Below are 20,606 nucleotides of genomic sequence, written 5' to 3'. Positions count from 1 at the left end.
GGTACAAGGCCTGCAGTGGACATGTTCTCCAGCAGGACCTACTGCTTATCCTACTTCTGGCTCCGTCAGTCTTTAAACCTAAGGTCATGAAAAGAGACCCCTAGTGTTTTCTTAAGACTTGTCTAAAGATTTACTTTGAACGCATAAGACATTTGACAAAAACATTTCCTGATTTGCCCTGCAAAATGCTTAGTGCATGAGAAATAAAAGGTGTCTAAAGGGGAAAATTATAGAAGTAAAAATAGATCAATATTTTATGTTATTCCCTTATCTAACTTCCAAAAGGTAACCCCACATCATTATTTTTGTAGGTATACACTTTGCCTTCCTCTTTAAGGTTGGCCCCTCTCCTTTGATCAGAAGCTACCTCTTTAGTACCATGAGAATTTTCTGTGGAAAGGAACAGCTGGGAGTGTGGGGCTCACAACAGGACAAAAGTGAGATGTCACAGGGAGTGCCGGGAACATGGCAAATCCTTCCATACAGTCGAAAGACAGTTCTCTATTTGTGGCAATACAATTCCCCTCCAAAGCCTCTCTCCATCTCTGGGGTTCGTTCTACAGCATCTGCCTTCTCTTCTTTTCCTTTCTCTTCTGCTGTTCTCCAGTGCAATGTGACCTCACTGAAAACCACGTCCAGCCACGAGCTTGCCAAGGACAGGGCCACGGTAAGAGGTCACAGAACGGAACCAGCTTCTACCTTCCATTCATCATTGCAACTCATCCCTCATGTCATTTCTGTCCTTACCGCCTCGAAAAACAAACGGTTAGAAAACAAAAGTAGCACAAAACATTAGCCATCAGAAAATATCATACTCTCTGCTTACTTTTACATGTACAAAATATCACCTAATCACTTAGAACAGAAAATTATTGCAAAACACGGATCACGCATGTGACTTCTCTCCAAATAAGAGCACTTCCTTAATTAGTATATTAGCAATTACTAATAATCTGACATTGTCTTTGTACTCACTCAAGAGAGCTCACTTCTGTACCTTCGATAGAGGACTAGGTATAGTCCCAACTGGGGGCCACAGGGTACGTTTGGCCCCATGGGTTTTCCTCAAGGACGGACCAAGAGGGAAAGAGCATTTCATTTAATACCAAGAGGCAGTTGAATGAACTTATGGAGGGTTCCCTAAATGGTAGGAGTGAGATAGCACTTCTAAGCATCATGGGTTCTAAATCTTAAACTCCTCTGAAATGAAACAGAGCCTCTCAAGGACTTTAATAAGTGTCATTTCCTCAGACTACCTAGTCCGATTCTGATCCTCACAAGAGCTCTGTGGGGTGGGCCCCTGAAATGCTATCGCTCCCTTGAAGGCCCTTGACTGGGTTTACTCCATTATCTAAGTGCCAGGTAAAGCGCTTATAATCACTCCCTGAAAACAGCAACAATAAAAAAGCATCTTGGGAAGTGAAATCGTGCATATGTGTTAAGCTTAAGAAGCTTTTTTTTTCTTTCACAAAACAAAGTGCCTCTTTTCCTCAAAGAAAAATATAATACAGAACAGATAATATCAACTTCCAACAAAACGGACCAGCCCTTGAAATATCCAAGTATAACAATAACCTCCAACGTGTGTTTTATACAAGGCCAACCCAACTGTGAAAACGTACCTGAAACATTTGTCTGACTTTTCTTCGGGGAAGATTGACATTTAGTTTGTGCATCAGTTGGTGTATCTCTTCAATATTCAGTAAGCCGTCACCATTCTTATCAGCTTCCTCAAAGGTCTGCTTCACCCACATGAAGAAAGGTCAAGAAAAACACTTTTTTCATCAAAATAAAAATGGCTCTCTCACAGAATACTCACAAGGACATTTCTCATAAACACAGAACTTGAGAAGAAAGTCTTTGGAGGAGGCCCTGCTTGCCATCCACGGGCGAGTGAGCCACTAATAGTGACCATAATCAACGGGTGGCTGGGCACTCGTACCTGATTCCCTTCGCTTTAAAAGGAGACTCAACCCATGTCCTCCTGAGAGCTGCTTTACCTCACACATTCTTAGCCAATACGTTAAGAAATATGATGTGAAGAAACTGCATATAGGGGCGCCTGGGTGGCTCAGTGGATTAAGCCACTGCCTTCGGCTCGGGTCATGATATCAGGGTCATGGGATCGAGTCCCACGTCGGGCTCTTTGCTCAGCAGGGAGCCTGCTTCCCTCTCTCTCTCTCTGCTTGACTCTCTATCTACTTGTGATCTCTCTCTGTCAAATAAATAAATAAAATCTTTAAAAAAAAAAAAAAAGAAAGCAAAGAAAGAAACTGCATATATACCAAATTTAGGCCTCATCTTCTTCCTCTATGACCTTCCAGTTAATGTATTTTTACCTTCACAACACCCCACACTAGGCAATGTTTTCAGTTCCCTTCTCTTGGCCCACTCCTACATTCAGAAATTCAGACGGTCTAGTTCAATGTCCTCATTGTTCAGATGAAGATATTAAGCTAGAGGATAAGAGAGAATTCGTTAAGGATAAATTAGTTAAGAGATCCAGGTTTTTGGCAACCTGGTCTAGTACTCTGGTCTCCTATGCAGAAGGCCTATCTCTAGACTATGTTGGTCTTCCTATTACTAGTTCTGAAGGTTCTTGCCTAATAATGTCAAACTTCTAACTCCAGGGCAAGTCAGATATGCTACAAGTTACTCTCGAAATGCCAGTATAGTATTAGGTGACTGAGGATATAAAGCTGAATTTGGATACAAAAGATTTACATCAGGTGAACTGAGGTTTTAAAAAAACCCCTCAGGGGGAATGGCTCTTGGGTTGTTTTACATGGTAAGGAAGGAGAATAAATGGTAACCAGTGGATGAACTGAAATCTTTTTTAAAATGGATGATTCATAGTTGTTGGGAGTAAATTACAGAAGGCGGGAATCATGTGTATATTTAGAAAACCAAATTGAGCTTCAAAATTTGAATGGGAATGAAGAGCAAAAAACAGGTGGTGGAAAGAAACCAGAAAATCAAAGTAAGGAAAAGGTATAGGTTTAAAACCAACAAATGGGAGAATGGGACTAAGGTGAGAGAAAAGGGGAAATGGATAATATTTGCTTATCAAGCAGATGACATCACACTGATCTTCAAAGCCAAAATATTAACAGTCCACCCAATGGTAACACAGCACATTTACATTTCTTGGGTGATTCAAATTATGGTTGTGGGAGACTGTACCTCAAGAAGTAAAAACAACCAAAAATCTTATTTCATCTAAATTTATATAGAGGTCATTTTAATACTGTAAATACCTCATCTCACATTTTGTTCCTGTTATATTTGAAAATAACCACCCCAGTTCTTTCTAATTCAATTTCTCCTCATAGGGTTCAAGTAGGAGCTCATTATACATGATCCCTGGAAGTTAACAGGTGACCCAGGATGAAAGTAAAAATAGCTGAAGAATCAAAAGTGAAATATTTGGGCCAATTTCTAATAAGTACCTGAATGTCATTTTTTTTTCTGTTTTCTGGGCATACAATGCCCATCCCTATCTATTTCTTTTGTCTATGGATGCTTCTCTGTGCCCAAAAAGGTATTCTGGCTGAGTTCAGAGTGATGAAATGAGTCCAGTAGTGATAATATTCTCATCCTTTCATTTTTTACTTCTTCACCAAACTCTCTCAAAGACTTCTCCAGAGAAAAGGCAAAGACAAGCAAACCCTGAGGATGAGTATTCTACTGATATAAACCCTAAGGGTAGGCTGTATCTGCAAGGTCTTCTGTGTAGACGCACAAGCTGGCCTTGACGATTGGTTTAGGGGATATGGGATTGGTATGACACAAAAAGAGGTAGAATAACACCAGGAAAGGCACACTAGTCCTGATTCTTTGTTGACCTCGCCCTGTGACAGAGGGTTACTTATGTTACTTCTTGACCTCCCATTTCTTCATCTGTAAGGTCACTGAACACAACCAGATGACCCTGAAGTCCCTTCCAACTCTAAGATTCTATGACAGAAAAAAAAAAACAAAACTCTCTTCCAGTAACAGCACACATGGTATACAACACAATTACAGGTAAAATTCTTCTGATATCTTAAAGCTATTCTTCATAATTAAGATAGGAGTACCCAAGAAAGCTCTAAATTAATGATTCTCATCATAATACGGGATAGTTTCAGAAGAGAAACTATCATTCTGAAAAGAAAAACTGGGAATGACAAGTTATGGCCTAGAATTTTCTATCAAAAAAAATACAGGAAAATGTAAAGCATTGAATGCTAGTATTTACTGCAGGGGTGGGCAAACCTTTTCTGGAAAAAGCTTGACAGTGAATATTTTAGGATTTGTAAGCCATTAGGTCTTAGTTGTAGCTATTTGACTCTGCTCCCGTGACAAGAAAGTGGCTACAGGCAACACAGAAATTAATTGGCAGGGTTATGTTCCAATAAAATTGTACTTATGGGCACTGAAATTTGAATTTCATATAATTTTCACAATTTCACAAAATATTCCTCTTCTTTTGATTTTTTCAGCCATTGAAAACCAATTCCTAGCTTAGCAGCACATATAAAAAAGGCGATAGGCCAGATGTACCCTACAGGCTTCAGTTTACAAGGTTCCTGGTTATAGGCAAGGTGTAAACCTTTGGTTCACAACATCCATAAGGGACTGCCTAAAATCCTCTGGAGGTAATCATTTTCCTTACAGGGTCAAGAGATAAGGTGGGGGAACCATGGAGGAGAGCGGACCAATGGAGGAAAGTGGTGAGGCTTGCAGGCTGGGGCCACTGAGATTTCAAACTTTATCTGAATAGGAAAGGAAAAAATGTGTCAGTTCTTACCTCTCTTTAGCAATAAAAACAGTAGCTATTATTTATAAGTGCTTAATGTATGTTTGATAACAGTGTTTTAAAGCACTCTGTGTGGAGCGCCTGGGTGGCTCAGTGGGTTAAAGCCTCTGCCTTCAGTTCAGGTCGTGATCCCAGGGTCCTGGGATCGAGCCCCACATTGGGCTCTCTGCTCAGCAGGGAGCCTGTTTCCCCCCCCTGCCTCTCTTCCTGCTTGTCATCTCTGTCAAATAAATAAATAAAATCTTAAAAAATAAAAAAATTTAAAAAAAATAAATAAAGCACTCTGTGTATCAACTCAGATATCTGATCTTCACAAAACTATAAGGCACATGCTATGATTAATATCATCACCAGGGGACAGACAAAGACTCTGAGGCAAAAAAGTCTGAATGACTTATCCAAAATTATATGGTATATGGCAGATTTGGGGCTGAATGCCAGGCAGTACAATGCCAGGCTGAGTCCTTAAACACAATACTATATTGGTTATAATAGATATGAGTACTGCAACTGCCTCAATGCAACATAACCATATTGCAGAAATAACTTGAATTACATTTTACACTGGATGGATTTTTTTCATATACCCACAGAAGATTCATTATTCTCAGTATTCATTCACAGTTGAAAGTTTCAGGCCTATTTGAAATGTAATAATAACGAACATCCCAAAGCTGTTCGTCTCAACTAGTGTAATTAAATGTATGCCCAATCAAGGATATTATTCTGTTATTAAGGTATTGCCTAAAACCCTATCAAATTCTGGCAAATCTGTATGAGAATGGTTCCCTAATTCCACATAACTTTCCCAAATTTTGACATCAGCTTCTGCTTTATTATTCATTAATTTCCTCTTTCCTTTTCTCTCCTCACTGACACAAGCATCAAATGTTTCTCTGTTTCTCATAAAATTGTTCCCTGTGCAGTTCTGGGGTAGTTCCAGTTAGCATATTTTCAGAATATAAAATCCCTCAGCTGTCAACTTGGTTAATTCAAACATGAAAACTTTCTAATGCAGTAAATATGGACAAACAAAATCTATTGAGCTAAAATGGTGTAGATTCATATTAGAATATTATGACTTTAGGATGTAAAACATAATCCCCATGGTAGCCATAAAGAAAACAGCTATAAGTGCTCCATATCACTCGGCATCAGGGAAATACAAATCAAAACCACAATGAGATAGCACCTCACTCCAGTCAGAATGGTTAAAATTAACAAGTCAGGAAATGACAGATGCTGGCGAGGATGTGGAGAAAGGGGAACCCTCCTACACTGTTGGTGGGAATGCAACCTGGTGCAACCACTCTGGAAAACAGCATGGAGGTTCCTCAAAATGTTGAAAATAGAACTGCCCTATGACCCAGCAATTGCATTACTGGGTATTTACCCTAAAGATACAAACGTAGTGATCCGAAGGGGCACGTGCACCCGAATGTTTATAGCAGCAATGTCTACAATAGCCAAACTATGGAAAGAACCTAGATGTTCATCAACAGATGAATGGATAAAGAAGATGTGATCTATATACACAATGGAATACTATGCAGCCATCAAAAGAAATGAAATCTTGCCATTTGCGACAACATGGATGGAACTAGAGCGTATCATGCTTAGCGAAATAAGTCAAGCAAAGAAAGACAACTATCATATGATCTCCCTGATATGAGGAAGTGGTGACGCAACATGGGGGCTTAAGTGAGTAGGAGAAGAATAAATGAAACAAGATGGGATTGGGAGGGAGACAAGCCATAAGTGACTCTTAATCTCACAAAACAAACTGAGGGTTGCTTGGGGGAGGGGGGTTGGGAGAAGGGAGGTGGGGTTATGGACATTGGGGAGGGTATGTGCTTTGGTGAGTGCTGTGAAGTGTGTAAACCTGGCGATTCACAGACCTGTACCCCTGGGGATAAAAATATATTATATGTTTATAAAAAAAAAAGAAAACAGCTATAAGTTATACACAAAAGGATGTGAGGAAGGAATTTAAAATTTCTCTACCAAAAAAAGAAAATCAACTAAACAAAAAAAGTAATGCAGAAAACAAGAGACAAAAAGATATAGGCATAAAGAAAGCAAATAGCACAATGACAGAAGTAAGTCCCTTATTATCAGTAAGTACTTTAAATGTAAATGGATTAAAGACCGAGAGGAAGAATGGATAAAAACACAAGACCCAACTATAAGAGACTCAACTAAGATCCACTCACTGAGAGTGAAAAGATGGAAAAAGATATTCCATGCAAGAGTAACCAAAAGAGAACAGAGGTGGTTCTAATAACAAACAAAATAAACTTTAAATCAAAAGAAATTTTTAAGAGATAAATAATGACATTATATATTGATAAAAGGTTCAAAGATATAATGATTATAACAATGACAAAGCTAATGACAAATCAAAATATATGAAGCAAAAACTAAGAGAATTGAAGGGAGATGTAGACAGTTCTAAATGATAGTTGGAGAATTCATTACCCCACTCACAGTATGGACAGAACAACCAGATGGAAGATAAGGGAATAGAGAATGTAAACAATACAATGAACCCATTAGTTCTAACACACATGAACAGAACACTCGAACCAATAGCATACACATGTTTCTCAAGGACAGATGGAACATTTTCCAGGCTAGATCATATTTTAGGCCATAAATTAAGTCTCCAACTTTAAAACATAGATATCATTCAAAGTATCTTCTTTGACCACAATGGGATGAAATTAGAAACAAGTACTACAAGGAAAACTAGAAAATTCAGAAAATTATGGAAATTAAACAACACACTTTTAAACAACCAATGGATCAAAGAAGAAATCATAAAGGAAATTAGAAAACACTTAAAGACAAATGAAACACAACACTTATACAGTAAGAGCAGTGCTATGGGGAGAAATTTACAGCTATAAATGCTTACATTAAAAAAAAAAAATAAACCTGAAGCTAATATAACATTGCACCTCAATTCTAATTCTATTAAAAAACAAACAATTTTTAAAATAATGACTAAAAATGAAATTCAAGAAAGATCTCACATACCATCAACTTAACATCTTAAAGAACTAGAAAAAAAGAAGACAAACTAAATCCAAAGCTAGCATAAAAGAAAATAAGAAAGGTTAGAGGAAAGAGCAATGAAATAGAGATAGAAAAACAAGAGAAAAATCAATGAAATGAAAAGTAGGCTCTTTGTGAAAAGACCAACAGCATTAACAAACCTTTAGCTAGCTAGATTAACAAAAAAAGAGAAAGGATTTAAATTAATAAAATCAGAAACAAAAGTGAGGACATTACTACCAATTCTACAGAAATAAAAAGGATTTTAAGAGAGTACTATGAAAAACTGCATACTAACAAACTGTATAAACTAAATGAAATGGACAAATCCTAGAAACATAAAACCTACAGAGACTAAATCACAAAGAAAATAAAATGTGAATAGGTCTCTAGCCAGTAAGGAGCTTGACTCAGTAACCAAAAAATCTCTTAACAAAGAAAACTCAATATTTGATACTTAAACTTAAATTCAGCTCTGCTGAATTCTACCAAACATTAAAAGAATTAACACCAATCCTTCTCAAAAAACCCAAGAGGGTACATTTCCTAGCTCATTCTATGAGGCCAGTATTAGCCTGATGCCAAACTCAAAGATACCACAAGAAAAATATATATATACAGACCAAGAAACAGTAGTGCAAAAATGCTCAACAGGATACTTGCACATAAAATTCAGCAGTATATTAAAGGAATTATACACAATGACCAAGAGGGATTTATTCCTGGAATATACCAATGGCTCAACATATGAGAATAGATCAACAGCAACATAAGGAAGGGGGGAAAAAAAAACCACATCATCATCTCAACTGATGCAGAAGAGCATTTGACTAAATTCAACACCTTTTCATGATAAAAACACTCAAGACAGAAGGAATAAAAGAAAACTCTTCAATATAGTAAAAGACACGTATGAAAAAAAAAACAGTAAATATATTCGATAGTGAAAGACTGAAAGCTTTCCTCAATAATCAGGAACAAGGAAAAGGTGCCATCTTCCACCACTTTTATTCAACAGAGTACTAAGTTTTAGGCAGAGCAGAAGGAAGGAAGGAAGGAAGGAAGGCAGGCAGGAAGGCAGGCAGGCAGAAGAAAAAGGCAGCTAAGTTAGAAAGAAGTAAAATTATTTGTTTGCAGATGATATGATCTGATATACAGAAAACCTTGAAGACTCCATAAAAAAGTTGTTAGAATAAATGAATTCAGCAAAGTAGCAGTACACAAAGCCAACACACAAAAATTGGCTGCATTTCTATATATGAACATTAACAATCTGAGAAGGAATTACAAAAATAATTCCATGTACATCTCATCAAAATAACAAAATACTTAGGAATTAATAAGGAAGGTCAAAAACTTGCACAATGAAAACACAACACATTGCTGAAAGAGATTAAAGAAGATATAACTGGATGGAATCCATGTTCATGGACTGGAAAACAATTTAGTTAAAATGTCAGTCCTACCCAAAGCAACTTACAGAGTCAATGCAACTTCTATCCAAATACCAATGACATTTTCTGCAGAAATCGAAAAATTCATCCTAAAATTCAGGAACTCTGAGTAGCCAAACCATCTTGAAAATGAACAAAACTGGAAAACTCACACTTCCTGAATTCAAAAGTTATCTTGAAGCTACAGTAATCAAAACAGTGTTGTATTAGTATGAAGACAAACATATAAACCAATATAACAAAATAGCCCACAAATAAACCCTCACATCTATGGTCAAATGATTTTTGACAAGGCCTCCAAGACCAATTGATGAAAAAAAAAGTCTTTTCCACAAATGGGCCTGGAAAGCTTGGATATCGACATGCAAAAGAATGAAGTTGGATAATTACCTAATACCATCCACAAAAATTAATTCAAATGAATCAATGATATAAATGTAAGACCAAAAACAATAAAACTCTTTAACAGAAAACAGAATGAAATCTTCACAGCATGGAATCTGGCAAAGGTTTCTTGGGTATGACACTCTAAAATGCAGGTGACAAAAGATAAAGCAGGCAAACTGGACTTCATGAAACTTCAAAAATATTGTGCACTGAGGACACTATCAAGAAGGTAAGAAGACCAACGGAATAAAAGAAAAGGTTTGTAAGCCATGTAACTACTAAGGAATTAATATACAGAACTCTCAAAATTCAACAACAGAAAAGCAGACAACCGGGTCGGGGGTGTATCAGATTGTTAACATCAGTAACCTTGGAAGAGTGGGTACAAAATTCATAGACAGGGATAAAGACAATTGATCTTTTCGTTATGCAGCTCTGTATTCTTTGGCTTACTGCAATAAGCATGCATTTCTCACTTAACTAGAACGGTCGAGTGAAGGGGTAAATTTTGCCACCATTTAGAAAAAACAACAGTATGCCCATTGCTCTTACTGGTCTACTTCAGAGTTTATGAGAAGCATTTATATATGTGGCTAAAAGCTCTGGAACACTCTGAACTTGTGGGAGTTAACTGGATGAGGAGAACACTTGTACAATTGCTTGTCTTCCCAATAACCATTTCCCTTCCTTCTTCCTTGTTGAAGAACTTCAGTTTTGTTCAGGTATGCCAGAACAATTTGCTCCCATGGAGGCAGAAGGTGAATCTTCGACTGGCCTTAGTGCAGCCATCCCCAGAGTAGAATCCAAAGCATCCCCCTAACCATGAGGTCCCCCCCTTCCAACCATTTATCTGTGTGAGGCGAAATTTTCTTCACGTGTTTCCACCAAAACAATACAACGTACAGATTAAATGCAGAAGCGGATAGGAAAATACATGCGTGCTGTTCAGACAGACATTGAAGACACCTGCAAAAGAGGAAAGAACACTATTCTTTTTCACTCATTTGTTTTGAAAAATAGTTTTCATAAAAATATGTTAACATGTAATGTTATTATGATTTTATTTTTTTAAGATGTTTATTTATTTGACAGAGAAAGACACAGCAAGAGAAGGAACATAAGCAGGGGAAGTGGGAGAGGGAGAAGCAGGCTTCCCACGGAATAGGGAGCCCCATGCGGGGCTCAATCCCAGGACCCCAGGATCATGACCTGAGCTGAAGGCAGCCACTTAAGACTGAGCCACCCAGGTGCTCCAGTTTATTATAATTTTAAGAGTATTAACAATTTTTTTTTTAATTCTCAGATTTAATTTCTAATATGACAGTATCAACAGATGAAACCCACATAAACAAAAACCCTTTCAGTTTTTACGAGTGCAAGAGTCCCGAGCTCCAATTATGTTAATTGGTTTATGTTGTTGAAGACTGCTTTAGGAATGGGCCTAGAACAGCCATTGGGCCAATGATGAGATTTAGTCCTTGCAGTGGGTGCGGGGGGCGGGGGAGGGCATGGCTGGGAAAATTTACTTTGTTCTTAAAAAAAGAATGATGAGAAGAAACTATGATCCCTCAGAGCAGTGCTGTGTTTGGAACTGCTATCTGAAGCAGGTGTACCTCTATCTGACCATGGGGCAGCCGCTGAAGGACCATCCCAACAGGCTGAGCCTGGCAGAACTCTGGTCTCTGATGACATCACTGAGCCATGATTAACCAACCCGTGAACTGCCCCATCTCACCTCTCCTGTTCATGAAAAATTAATATTCCTTTAGTTTGGGACATAGTACAGTTCCATGGCTTATATCAGAAAGCAATTTTATTCAATATTTTTGTTTGTTTTTTTACCAAATGTTAAGGAGTTAAGAACTAAATTAACAAGGGGCACCTGGGTGGCTCAGTGGGTTAAGCCGCTGCCTTCGGCTCAGGTCATGATCTCAGGGTCCTGGGATCGAGTCCCGCATCGGGCTCTCTGCCGAGCAGAGAGCCTGCTTCCCTCTCTCTCTCTCTCTCTCTCTCTCTGCCTGCCTCTCCATCTACTTGTGATTTCTCTCTGTCAAATAAATAAATAAAATCTTTAAAAAAAAAAAAAAAAAAAAAGAACTAAATTAACAGAATAAAGCACAGAAAGTTAGTTTCTATGTCTGTGTTTTGCTCACTTATGAATCCCAGGTGCCTTTATCTGCATGCTGTGAATATTGATGAAAACATCATGGCTCATCAGCTCAGACCTTCACACTGTCAAAATTCCTTTCATGGGCTGAATATTTCCACTCTGCTCAAACAATACCCTGGGTGAGGAATCATAACTAGAGCAGCACAAATTTATCACTACTCTGGGGGGAAAAAATTAGGGCATACATTCCAATGACAGCAAGGAAGTAGTCCCACTCCCTTCATAGATAGGGGCACATGTATTTTCAGACCATTCCAAATGTGAAAAAGGGGGCACCTGGGTGACTCAGTGGGTTAAGTATCATGATCCCAAGGTCCTGGGGATTGAGTTCCAAGTCAGGCTCCCTGCTCAGCCAGGAGCCTGCTTCTCCCTCTCCTTCTCCCTCTGCCTACTGCCCCCCTGCTTGTGCTCTCTCTCACTCCCTCTCCAAAATAAATAAATAAAGTCTTCTTTAAAAAAAAAAAAAAAAAAAGTGATAAAGGAAATCAAAGCAGTCAACAACTCTATTGTCTTCACTTTACAGATAAGGAAATTGAGGCCAGAAAGTCCATGTCCCATGACCAGGCCAATACCAGAGCAAGAGGTATCTCCAGACCAAGGAGGTTAACTATCTGGTCAGCACAGGACCTCAAGAACAGGCTTCATCAAGGACACTCAGAGAAGTCCCTAGTTTCTTGAACAATTCAGAGAAGGTAAATGATATGAAGCAAAAAATAACTTCCTCTTCCGTATCCATCAGTTTCCATACTGTAAATTAAAAAGAGAGACAGAAAAAGCAGGAAGGAGCTTAATATCTCATATGTAATTAGAACTCAAAGAGTACCTGTTAAACTAAACTGACTTGATCACAAAGCAGGATTTTCTCTAATCCAAATAAACACCTTCCTAGCTACCACGTCTCCCTTAGGAAACTTTAGGCTGCATTTGGAGACCTCTGATTGTGAAGCTAAATTCAGTCTCCTCCTAAGAAGCTGGAGTTCATGCCAGCTCATTCCTGTCTGTTCTGTGCATTCATCTACTTGGGGTGAGAGGGAGGAGGGGGCAGAAAGGTGCTGGGGTAAAGAAAGAGAGAGAGAGAGAGAGAGAGAGGAAGGTGGCTTTAAGCCTCAAAACTGCAGGGGAAAATAAAATACGGTCTAATACACACACACACACACACACACACACACACACACACAGCTCAACATTGACATTGTAGGGAGGATATTGGTCATGGGTTCTCTGCCTCTTGGCAAGGGAATCTTCATCACTGATGCCGGCCATCAGGTACTTCAGGCCTGTGATCCAGGTGCGGGCCTCCTCGGGGTTGGAGGTGATGAGGTCCAGAGACTCCATGTGGTTGCCATGGTAAATGGTGAAGCAGCAGCTGGGGTCAAAGTGGCCCTCCGCTTGTCTGTGGAATATTTCAGACTGCCGACCTTCGGTGACTTTGTAAATGGAGTCGATAAGTACTGCGGGGAAAGCAGAACACACAGTTGCATGGCATAATGGATTTGGGAAAAAAAAATTTTTAAAAAACAGCAAAATCATCTTAAATTCTAAAAATAAGCACGAACAGGGACAGCTGGGTGACCCAGTCAGTTAAGCCTCTGACTCTTGGTCTCGGCCCAGGTCACGATCCCTGGGTCTTAAGATCGAGCCCCGCATTGGGCTCCACACTCAGCAGGGAGTCTGCTTGAAGATTCTCTCCCTCTGCTGCTTCACACACAACACACACACACACTCACTCTATCTCAAATAAATAGGTCTTTAAAAAAAAATAAGCATGAACAAATTCACTGTCTGTGAACTGTGGTATTAAGTTCAAATGTGAAATACAAGCCCTATCGTTTCCCGCTAGGGACCTTCTGCACGTGCCACCTTACCTTCCCAGGCAGCCTTGGGCAGCCTGGACCATGCCTTCCCAGGCACTGAGTCAGGACATGTTGAAATTTATGACAGGAAGAGCGATGTACAGATCAGGGCAAAAAGGAGACTAGGAATGTATCAAATTTCCAGCTTGCATATTTGCACAGGGAAAACATACAAAGACCTAGAACCAACTTTGGAGTTGTGCATAAGATGACAGTTAAATATTGGAAGGAAAAAAACGTTTGGTGGTAACTGAGTAGCATGGCTAAATGTGACTGGTATCTCCAGAAAGAACGCCAGGATGGTAAAGGTCAAGCAGGGCTTAGAGAGGTAGAGGAATAAAATGGTATCCCAGAAGAAAAAAAAACATAGGATACAGAAACATGAGGTCCACTGCAGGGATATTAAATAGGTCACTTGTGCAAGACTAGAAAGCTCAAGAGAGAGTATAATGGGACATACAGCCAGAAAGGTAGGGAGAAGCTAGATCATAGAGAGCCTGGGATAACAGACCAGAGCTGAGCATCTTTTAGGTAATGGAACAACACTGCAGATTTGGATCAGAGAAGCACTAACAGGGATGATTACTTAAATTAGAATATTACTTTTTTGTTTGCTTGCTTGTTTTTAAGCGTGGATCAGAAGTATTGCAATCTTACTGATTGCCTCTAATACCATCTCCTCCACTCTGCCTTCGTGGCAAAGCCACGATTTTCTTCTGGTATCAACTCATTCCCCACACAATTCATAGAGAAATGAGCCAACGCCTCCCCGCTTCCCCCAGTCCCCAGGGCAAGTTCTGGAATGTCTAAGACATTGGAGAGGCCCCATTCCTATTTCCTATGATCGATTTAGGTGTGGGAATATAATGCAGTTCTGACCAAGGAGACATGGGGCAGTCCGCTTCGAGAGAAAATTCTGGAAAGGGGTTCCCCTCTCCTAAAAAGGAAGCACCATGTTGCTGCTGCCTTGACGACAGGGTCAACATACAGGGGAGACAGCCAAGAGCCCTGAGGATAACAGAATGAAAGACTCAACATCCCACACCTGGACCTGCCGATCTCTAAGTTTCTTGTTACGTGAGATGATATCTTTATTTTTCATGTAAGTCTAATTTAGTCAATGTCTTCTGCTACTTGAAGATGAAAGCATCTTAACAGACAAAAGCAGAAGACACTAGCAAAATGGAGACTGGTCAGGAGACTTCTCGACAGGCCAGACAGGTGAAGAGACCAGAGACCAGGGAGGTTCCTATGAAAACAGGAAGGAAGGAGATGAGAGAGCCACTACGCAGGACCCAAGAACAACTTGGTGCTGAATGTACAAGGTGTGGGAAAGAGACTTTCAGTAGGGGTCAGATCAAAACTCTTTTGCTTGATATCACTAAAAGCTAACTCACTGATCAGTTAGCTTTGCTCAGAATATGGCAATACACTTTTAAGTCCACTGGATTTATAATACCCTTCACCTTTTATTAAAAATCAATAATAAAGGGGCACCTGGGTGGCTCAGTGGGTTAAGCCGCTGCCTTCGGCTCAGGTCATGATCTCAGGGTCCTGGGATCGAGCCCCACTTCGGGCTCTCTGCTCAGCAGGGAGCCTGCTTCCTCCTCTCTCTCTGCCTGCCTCTCTGCCTACTTGTGATCTCTGTCAGATAAATAAAGAAAAAATCTTTAAAAAAAAAAATGAATAATAAATAGGGGTGCCTGGGTGCCTCAGTCAGTAAGCATCTGCCTTCGGCTCGAGTCATGATCCTGGGGTCCTGGGATCGAGCCCCACCTCAGGCTCCCTGCTCCACGAGATGCCTGCTTCTCCCTCTGCTTATGCTCCCGCTCTCACCATCTCTCTCTCTCTCTGTCAAATAAATAAATAAAATCTTTTTTTAAAAAATTAAAATAAAATAATAAATAAATAAATAGAGGGCCTCAGGCTATAAAACCTCTTATCTCAACTAAAAAATAAATCATGTTTTCCAGCACAGGGCAAATATTAACATTTACCGCACTCACATGGACAGGAAAACTTTTATGGATTAAAATCCCCAAGGAATTAAAAAGACAAAATGGTCATTACTTATTCAGTCTGTCTGCATCCTTTAGCAACTTACCCCAAAACTTACAAAACTATCAAAGTTTCATAGATCTGAAGCTTCCAGACAGCCCAGCAAATATAACCCACGTGGAACTATATCAAGTCAAGCAAAGAATTCAAAGATTGGTCTTACTTTTTGCCTTCTCACTCTTCCTCGAGGGTCTCCACCGGAGGCGGGTCCGATGCTCATCCAGGTAGAAGAGCCGGACTAGCCCTTTGCTCCCACGTTTCAATTTGATCATCTGTGTCCCCGACTGCATCACACTCATGCATCTTTCAACTGCCAAGAGAGATTAGAGCACGTTTAGCTGTTAAACCGTATACATGTAGATTAGCATTCAGAAAATCTACTGTCAAGGGGCGCCTGGATGGCTCAGTGGGTTAAAGCCTCTGCCTTCGGCTCAGGTCATGATCCCATAATTCCGGGCTTAAGCCCCCACATCCAGCTCTCTGCTCAGCAGGGAGCCTGCTTCCTCCTCTCTCTCTGCCTGCTTCTCTGCCTACTTGTGATCTCTGTCTGTCAAATAAATAAATAAAATCTTAAAGAAAGAAAGAAAATCTACTGTCAAATAAAACCTCAGATTCACCTCCCAAAGATTCCAAGAACCAGAAGACTAAAGTTGGGAAAAATAATCTGGAAAGAGCCATTGAGGAACTGATTCACCAGTCTTAAACCAGTAAAAATAGCCTTCCTGATTGAAAGAAAATTTCTACTTCCAGGTAAACACTGCATCAATGTTACACAGGACCATCTTTTGTTCTAATTGGCAACATACTTTTTGGTATGGGAGTAATCATTTGATGCTTGGATTTATGTTTAGAAAGCATTTCTCAGACTTCATAGTGAATATTTGTGAGTTTTTAGTCAGTTGTAAAAACATCTTGTGATAATCCTTGAAGATGCAATCAATAAAAACAAAATTGACAAAATGTTAACAATTTTTGAAATTGGATAATGACTACTATGGGTTCATACTATTATATTTCTGTATGTATTTGAAAATAGAATAAATATAAAAATATTTAAATAAATAAATACGAAAATAAATCTTTTAAAAATGTGATCAGAAAAAAAATCACTTTTTCACAATTCAGCATAAAACGTCCATTGATTAATGAAATACACTGCTAAGATTTTCCACCTAGAAGAATAATTTAGTGATTGAATTCAGGTACTGTCCAAATCTCTCACTGTCCAAGCTAAAACTATCATTTAAATTCTCTCTGCTTTGAGATGAACCTTGTTAGAAATGGGCGTCTGCCAGTGTGGCCTGTTTCCCCTTCTTTGGTAACTAGAAATACTCCTTTCCCATTTCATGTGTTTTTGGTGGCCAATCACCCCAACTAAGAAATGGGCACCTGACTGACTTAAGCTAAGAGCAAATCTGAGTCCCTTCCAAAAAACACAAATCCTGAGCTGAGCATGGGAAGGAAACAGAACTGAGCTATTTCAATGGCCAAAACTTAAAAGACACTCCTGCCTGGCCACCCTAAGATTCCATAGTTGTTACAGTTATCCTGGAGGCTGACATTGTCCTCTGGATTCTGCAAATTATTCAATACTCTTCCAAATACTTTCTTATTATATTATCCAGAAATAGCTTTTATTTCACTGACCATTACAAAGGCACCTTTATAACCACGAGAGCACTAGAAACATCTGGTTTGAAGTACCTATCTTATCAAGCAGTATGCCATTAGAAACAGATCAAAGAAACACAGAAAATAAACTTCAACAACATGAGAGGTCAGCTTTTATGACTATGTAGCCTGTCTTTACCAGGAGAGATAAGGTGATCTTAAAGGTGAGATATTGTATGTGCAGGGTACTGACTAAAAGTAACTTCAGCATAACCAACTTTCACTCTTCCTTGCATGAAGAGCTTTTTCTTCTCCAAAGAAATCAAAGAAGAACTGCATAAAATTAAGTTGGTTTTAGGATTTGATATTGCAAGGAAAGTGAAGTATAGGCTGCTCTTTCTCGTTTTATCTGACATATCAAAAATTCAAAAGTAACAAAATAGCACTTACAAAAACAAACACAAAACTTAAAATACTTTGAAGCAATGAGCAAAATTTGAGATTTGGTTTTGCACACGTTAAGTAGTCACCCACTACTAAGTACCATTCATTTAGGTAATAACAAAAGCCCCAGATTTGAATTGTTGACAGCCACACTGACCACATCATACCAGTAATTAGAAGGAGAGCGGAATGTCAGTGTATCCAGATAAAATCATCAAGTCAAACTAACTAAGCCAAAACTCCTAGAAAAATCTGAGAACTCGACTGATAACAACAGGTCACATCAGGGCTCCTGGCTGGCTTAGTTGGTAAAACATGTGACTTTTTTTTTTTTTTTTAGATTTTATTTATTTATTTGACAGAGAGAGAGAGAGATCACAAGTAGGCAGAGAGGCAGGCAGAAGGAGAGGGGGAAGCAGGCTCCCCACCGAGCAAAGAGCCTGATGCGGGGCTTGATCCCAGGACCCTGAGCTCATGACCTGAGCTGAAGGCAGAGGCTTAACCCACTGTGTCACCCAGGCGCATGAACGTGTGACTCTTGATCTCAGGGGTATACGTTCGAGCCCCACGTTGGGTGTAGAGATTACTTAACAATAACAATCTATAAAAAAATAAAAATAGGTAATAATAATAATAGGTCACATCAATAAACAGATGTTCACAGAGCAAACTCCTTGTTTCAAGCACAAAGCAGAGAACAAGACCATGTCCTTGACTTAAAGAAGTTAACTTTATGAGAATGAAACACCTAAAAAGACAATTTATTAATGGTAGTTTAGAGCTGTGATCAAGAACACAAAGTCTGAATCTAGACAGCCTGGTATAGAATTCCAGATCTGCCACTTAACTTGCTATATGACCTTGGGCAAGTTACTTAGTCCCTGTGTGCCTCCATTTCCTTACCTATAAAATAAGGATAATAATCTTGAAATGCTGTTGAGAATTGAATGAGTCAATTCATGTAAAGTACTGAAAACAGTGTCTGGCATATCATAAACACTATAAATGGTGTTTTATATATATAACTATATATAAGACAATAAAACCATATATGGAAAACTTTAAAAATAAATGCCAAGTCAAAAGTAAAGACAAAAACATTCGGGTGCACGTGCCCCTTTGGATCACTACGTTTGTATCTTTAGGGTAAATACCCAATAGTGCAATTGCTGGGTCATAGGGCAGTTCTATTTTCAACATTTTGAGGAACCTCCATGCTGTTTTCCAGATTGGCTGCACCAGCTTGCATTCCCACCAACAGTGTAGGAGGGTTCCCCTTTCTCCGCATCCTCGCCAGCATCTGTCATTTCCTGACTTGTTGATTTTAGCCATTCTGACTGGTGTGAGGTGATATCTCATGGTGGTTTTGATTTGTATTTCCCTGATGCCGAGTGATATGGAGCACTTTTTCATGTGTCTGTTGGCCATCTGGATGTCTTCTTTGCAGAAATGTCTGTTCATGTCCTCTGCCCATTTCTTGATTGGATTATTTGTTCTTTGGGTGTTGAGTTTGCTAAGTTCTTTATAGATTCTGGACACTAGTCCTTTATCTGATATGTCATTTGCAAATATCTTCTCCCATTCTGTCAGTTGTCTTTTGATTTTGTTAACTGTTTCCTTTGCTGTGCAAAAGCTTTTGATCTTGACACAAAACAAACTGAGGGTTGCTGGGGGGAGGGGGTTTGGGAGAAGGGGGTGGGATTATGGACATTGGGGAGGGTATGTGCTTTGGTGAGTGCTGTGAAGTGTGTAAACCTGGTGATTCACAGACCTGTACCCCTGGGGATAGAGTATTATGCCTCCATCAGAAAGGATGAATACCCAACTTCTGTAGCAACATGGACGGGACTGGAAGAGATTATGCTGAGTGAAATAAGTCAAGCAGAGAGAGTCAATTATCATATGGTTTCACTTATTTGTGGAGCATAACAAATAGCATGGAGGACATGGGGACTTAGAGTGGAGAAGGGAGTTGGGGGAAATTGGAAGGGGAGGTGAACCATGAGAGACTATGGACTCTGAAAAACAATCTGAGGGTTTTGAAGGGACGGGGGGTGGGAGGTTGGGGTACCAGGTGGTGGGTATTATAGAGGGCACGGATTGCATGGAGCACGGGGTGTGGTGCAAAAATAATGAATACTGTTATGCTGGAAATAAAAAAATAAATAAATAAATAAATAAATAAATAAATAAATAAATAAATTAAAAAAAAAAAAAAAAGTAAAGACAAAAATACTATGGGATTCCATAATGAAAGGAGAATACAGTGGGCTAGAATGAGGAGAAGTGTAGTAATAACACAGTATCAGATGCTCAGGGACTAGAAAGAGTAGAGATATATTCAGAGGATAGGGAATGATGGGTCTCCAACTTTGGAAGAGTGACTCAAAAGGAAAGTGATGGGACAGAAGGTTCCAAGGGCTGGATAAAAAACTAGGCTGTAGGAAGTCGGGGATGTTGGTAGAATAAGATCTTAATCCATTGTCATGAGAGATTCACCAGACATTTGAGCAAAGGATTCGTGGGATTAAAAAAATAAAATAAAACAAAATAAAACCATAATTCAGGAAGATGTCTCTTTGGGAAGAGAGAATAAAATAAATTGCTTAAACCAGAGTGGAAAATTGAATTAACTATACAATCAAAGATCTAACAGCAAGCACTACCTATCTATCTGACATTGTGTCCTCTGCTTTGTTCACACTGCCCTTTCTTTCCCTTTCCTTTTCACCGTACTCCCCCCTTTTCAACCTAAAATGGAACTGCTATGG

The 20,606-nt window shown here is 39.3% G+C and overlaps 1 protein-coding gene across 10 annotated transcripts in view; it reads right to left on the bottom strand.

The window, feature by feature from the left end:
• The window catches only part of PLCH1 (phospholipase C eta 1), a 223,850-nt gene that overhangs the window by 81,190 nt on the left and 122,054 nt on the right, over positions 1-20,606 (bottom strand). For all 10 annotated transcript variants that reach the window (XM_032344188.1, XM_032344197.1, XM_032344180.1 and 7 more), the window contains 3 exons: positions 15,944-16,090; positions 13,077-13,320; positions 1,623-1,752 (listed from right to left, as the gene is read on the bottom strand). In XM_032344188.1, coding sequence (XP_032200079.1) covers positions 1,623-1,752; positions 13,077-13,320; positions 15,944-16,090 — 521 coding nt within the window. The remainder of the gene's footprint in view (positions 1-1,622; positions 1,753-13,076; positions 13,321-15,943; positions 16,091-20,606) is intronic.

This window comes from Mustela erminea, chromosome 1 (genome assembly GCF_009829155.1).
Source record: "Mustela erminea isolate mMusErm1 chromosome 1, mMusErm1.Pri, whole genome shotgun sequence".
NCBI classification, from domain to species: domain Eukaryota; kingdom Metazoa; phylum Chordata; class Mammalia; order Carnivora; family Mustelidae; genus Mustela; species Mustela erminea.
The sequence above is the reverse complement of the archived record's forward strand: the minus strand, read 5'-3'. Positions and strand labels throughout refer to the sequence as shown.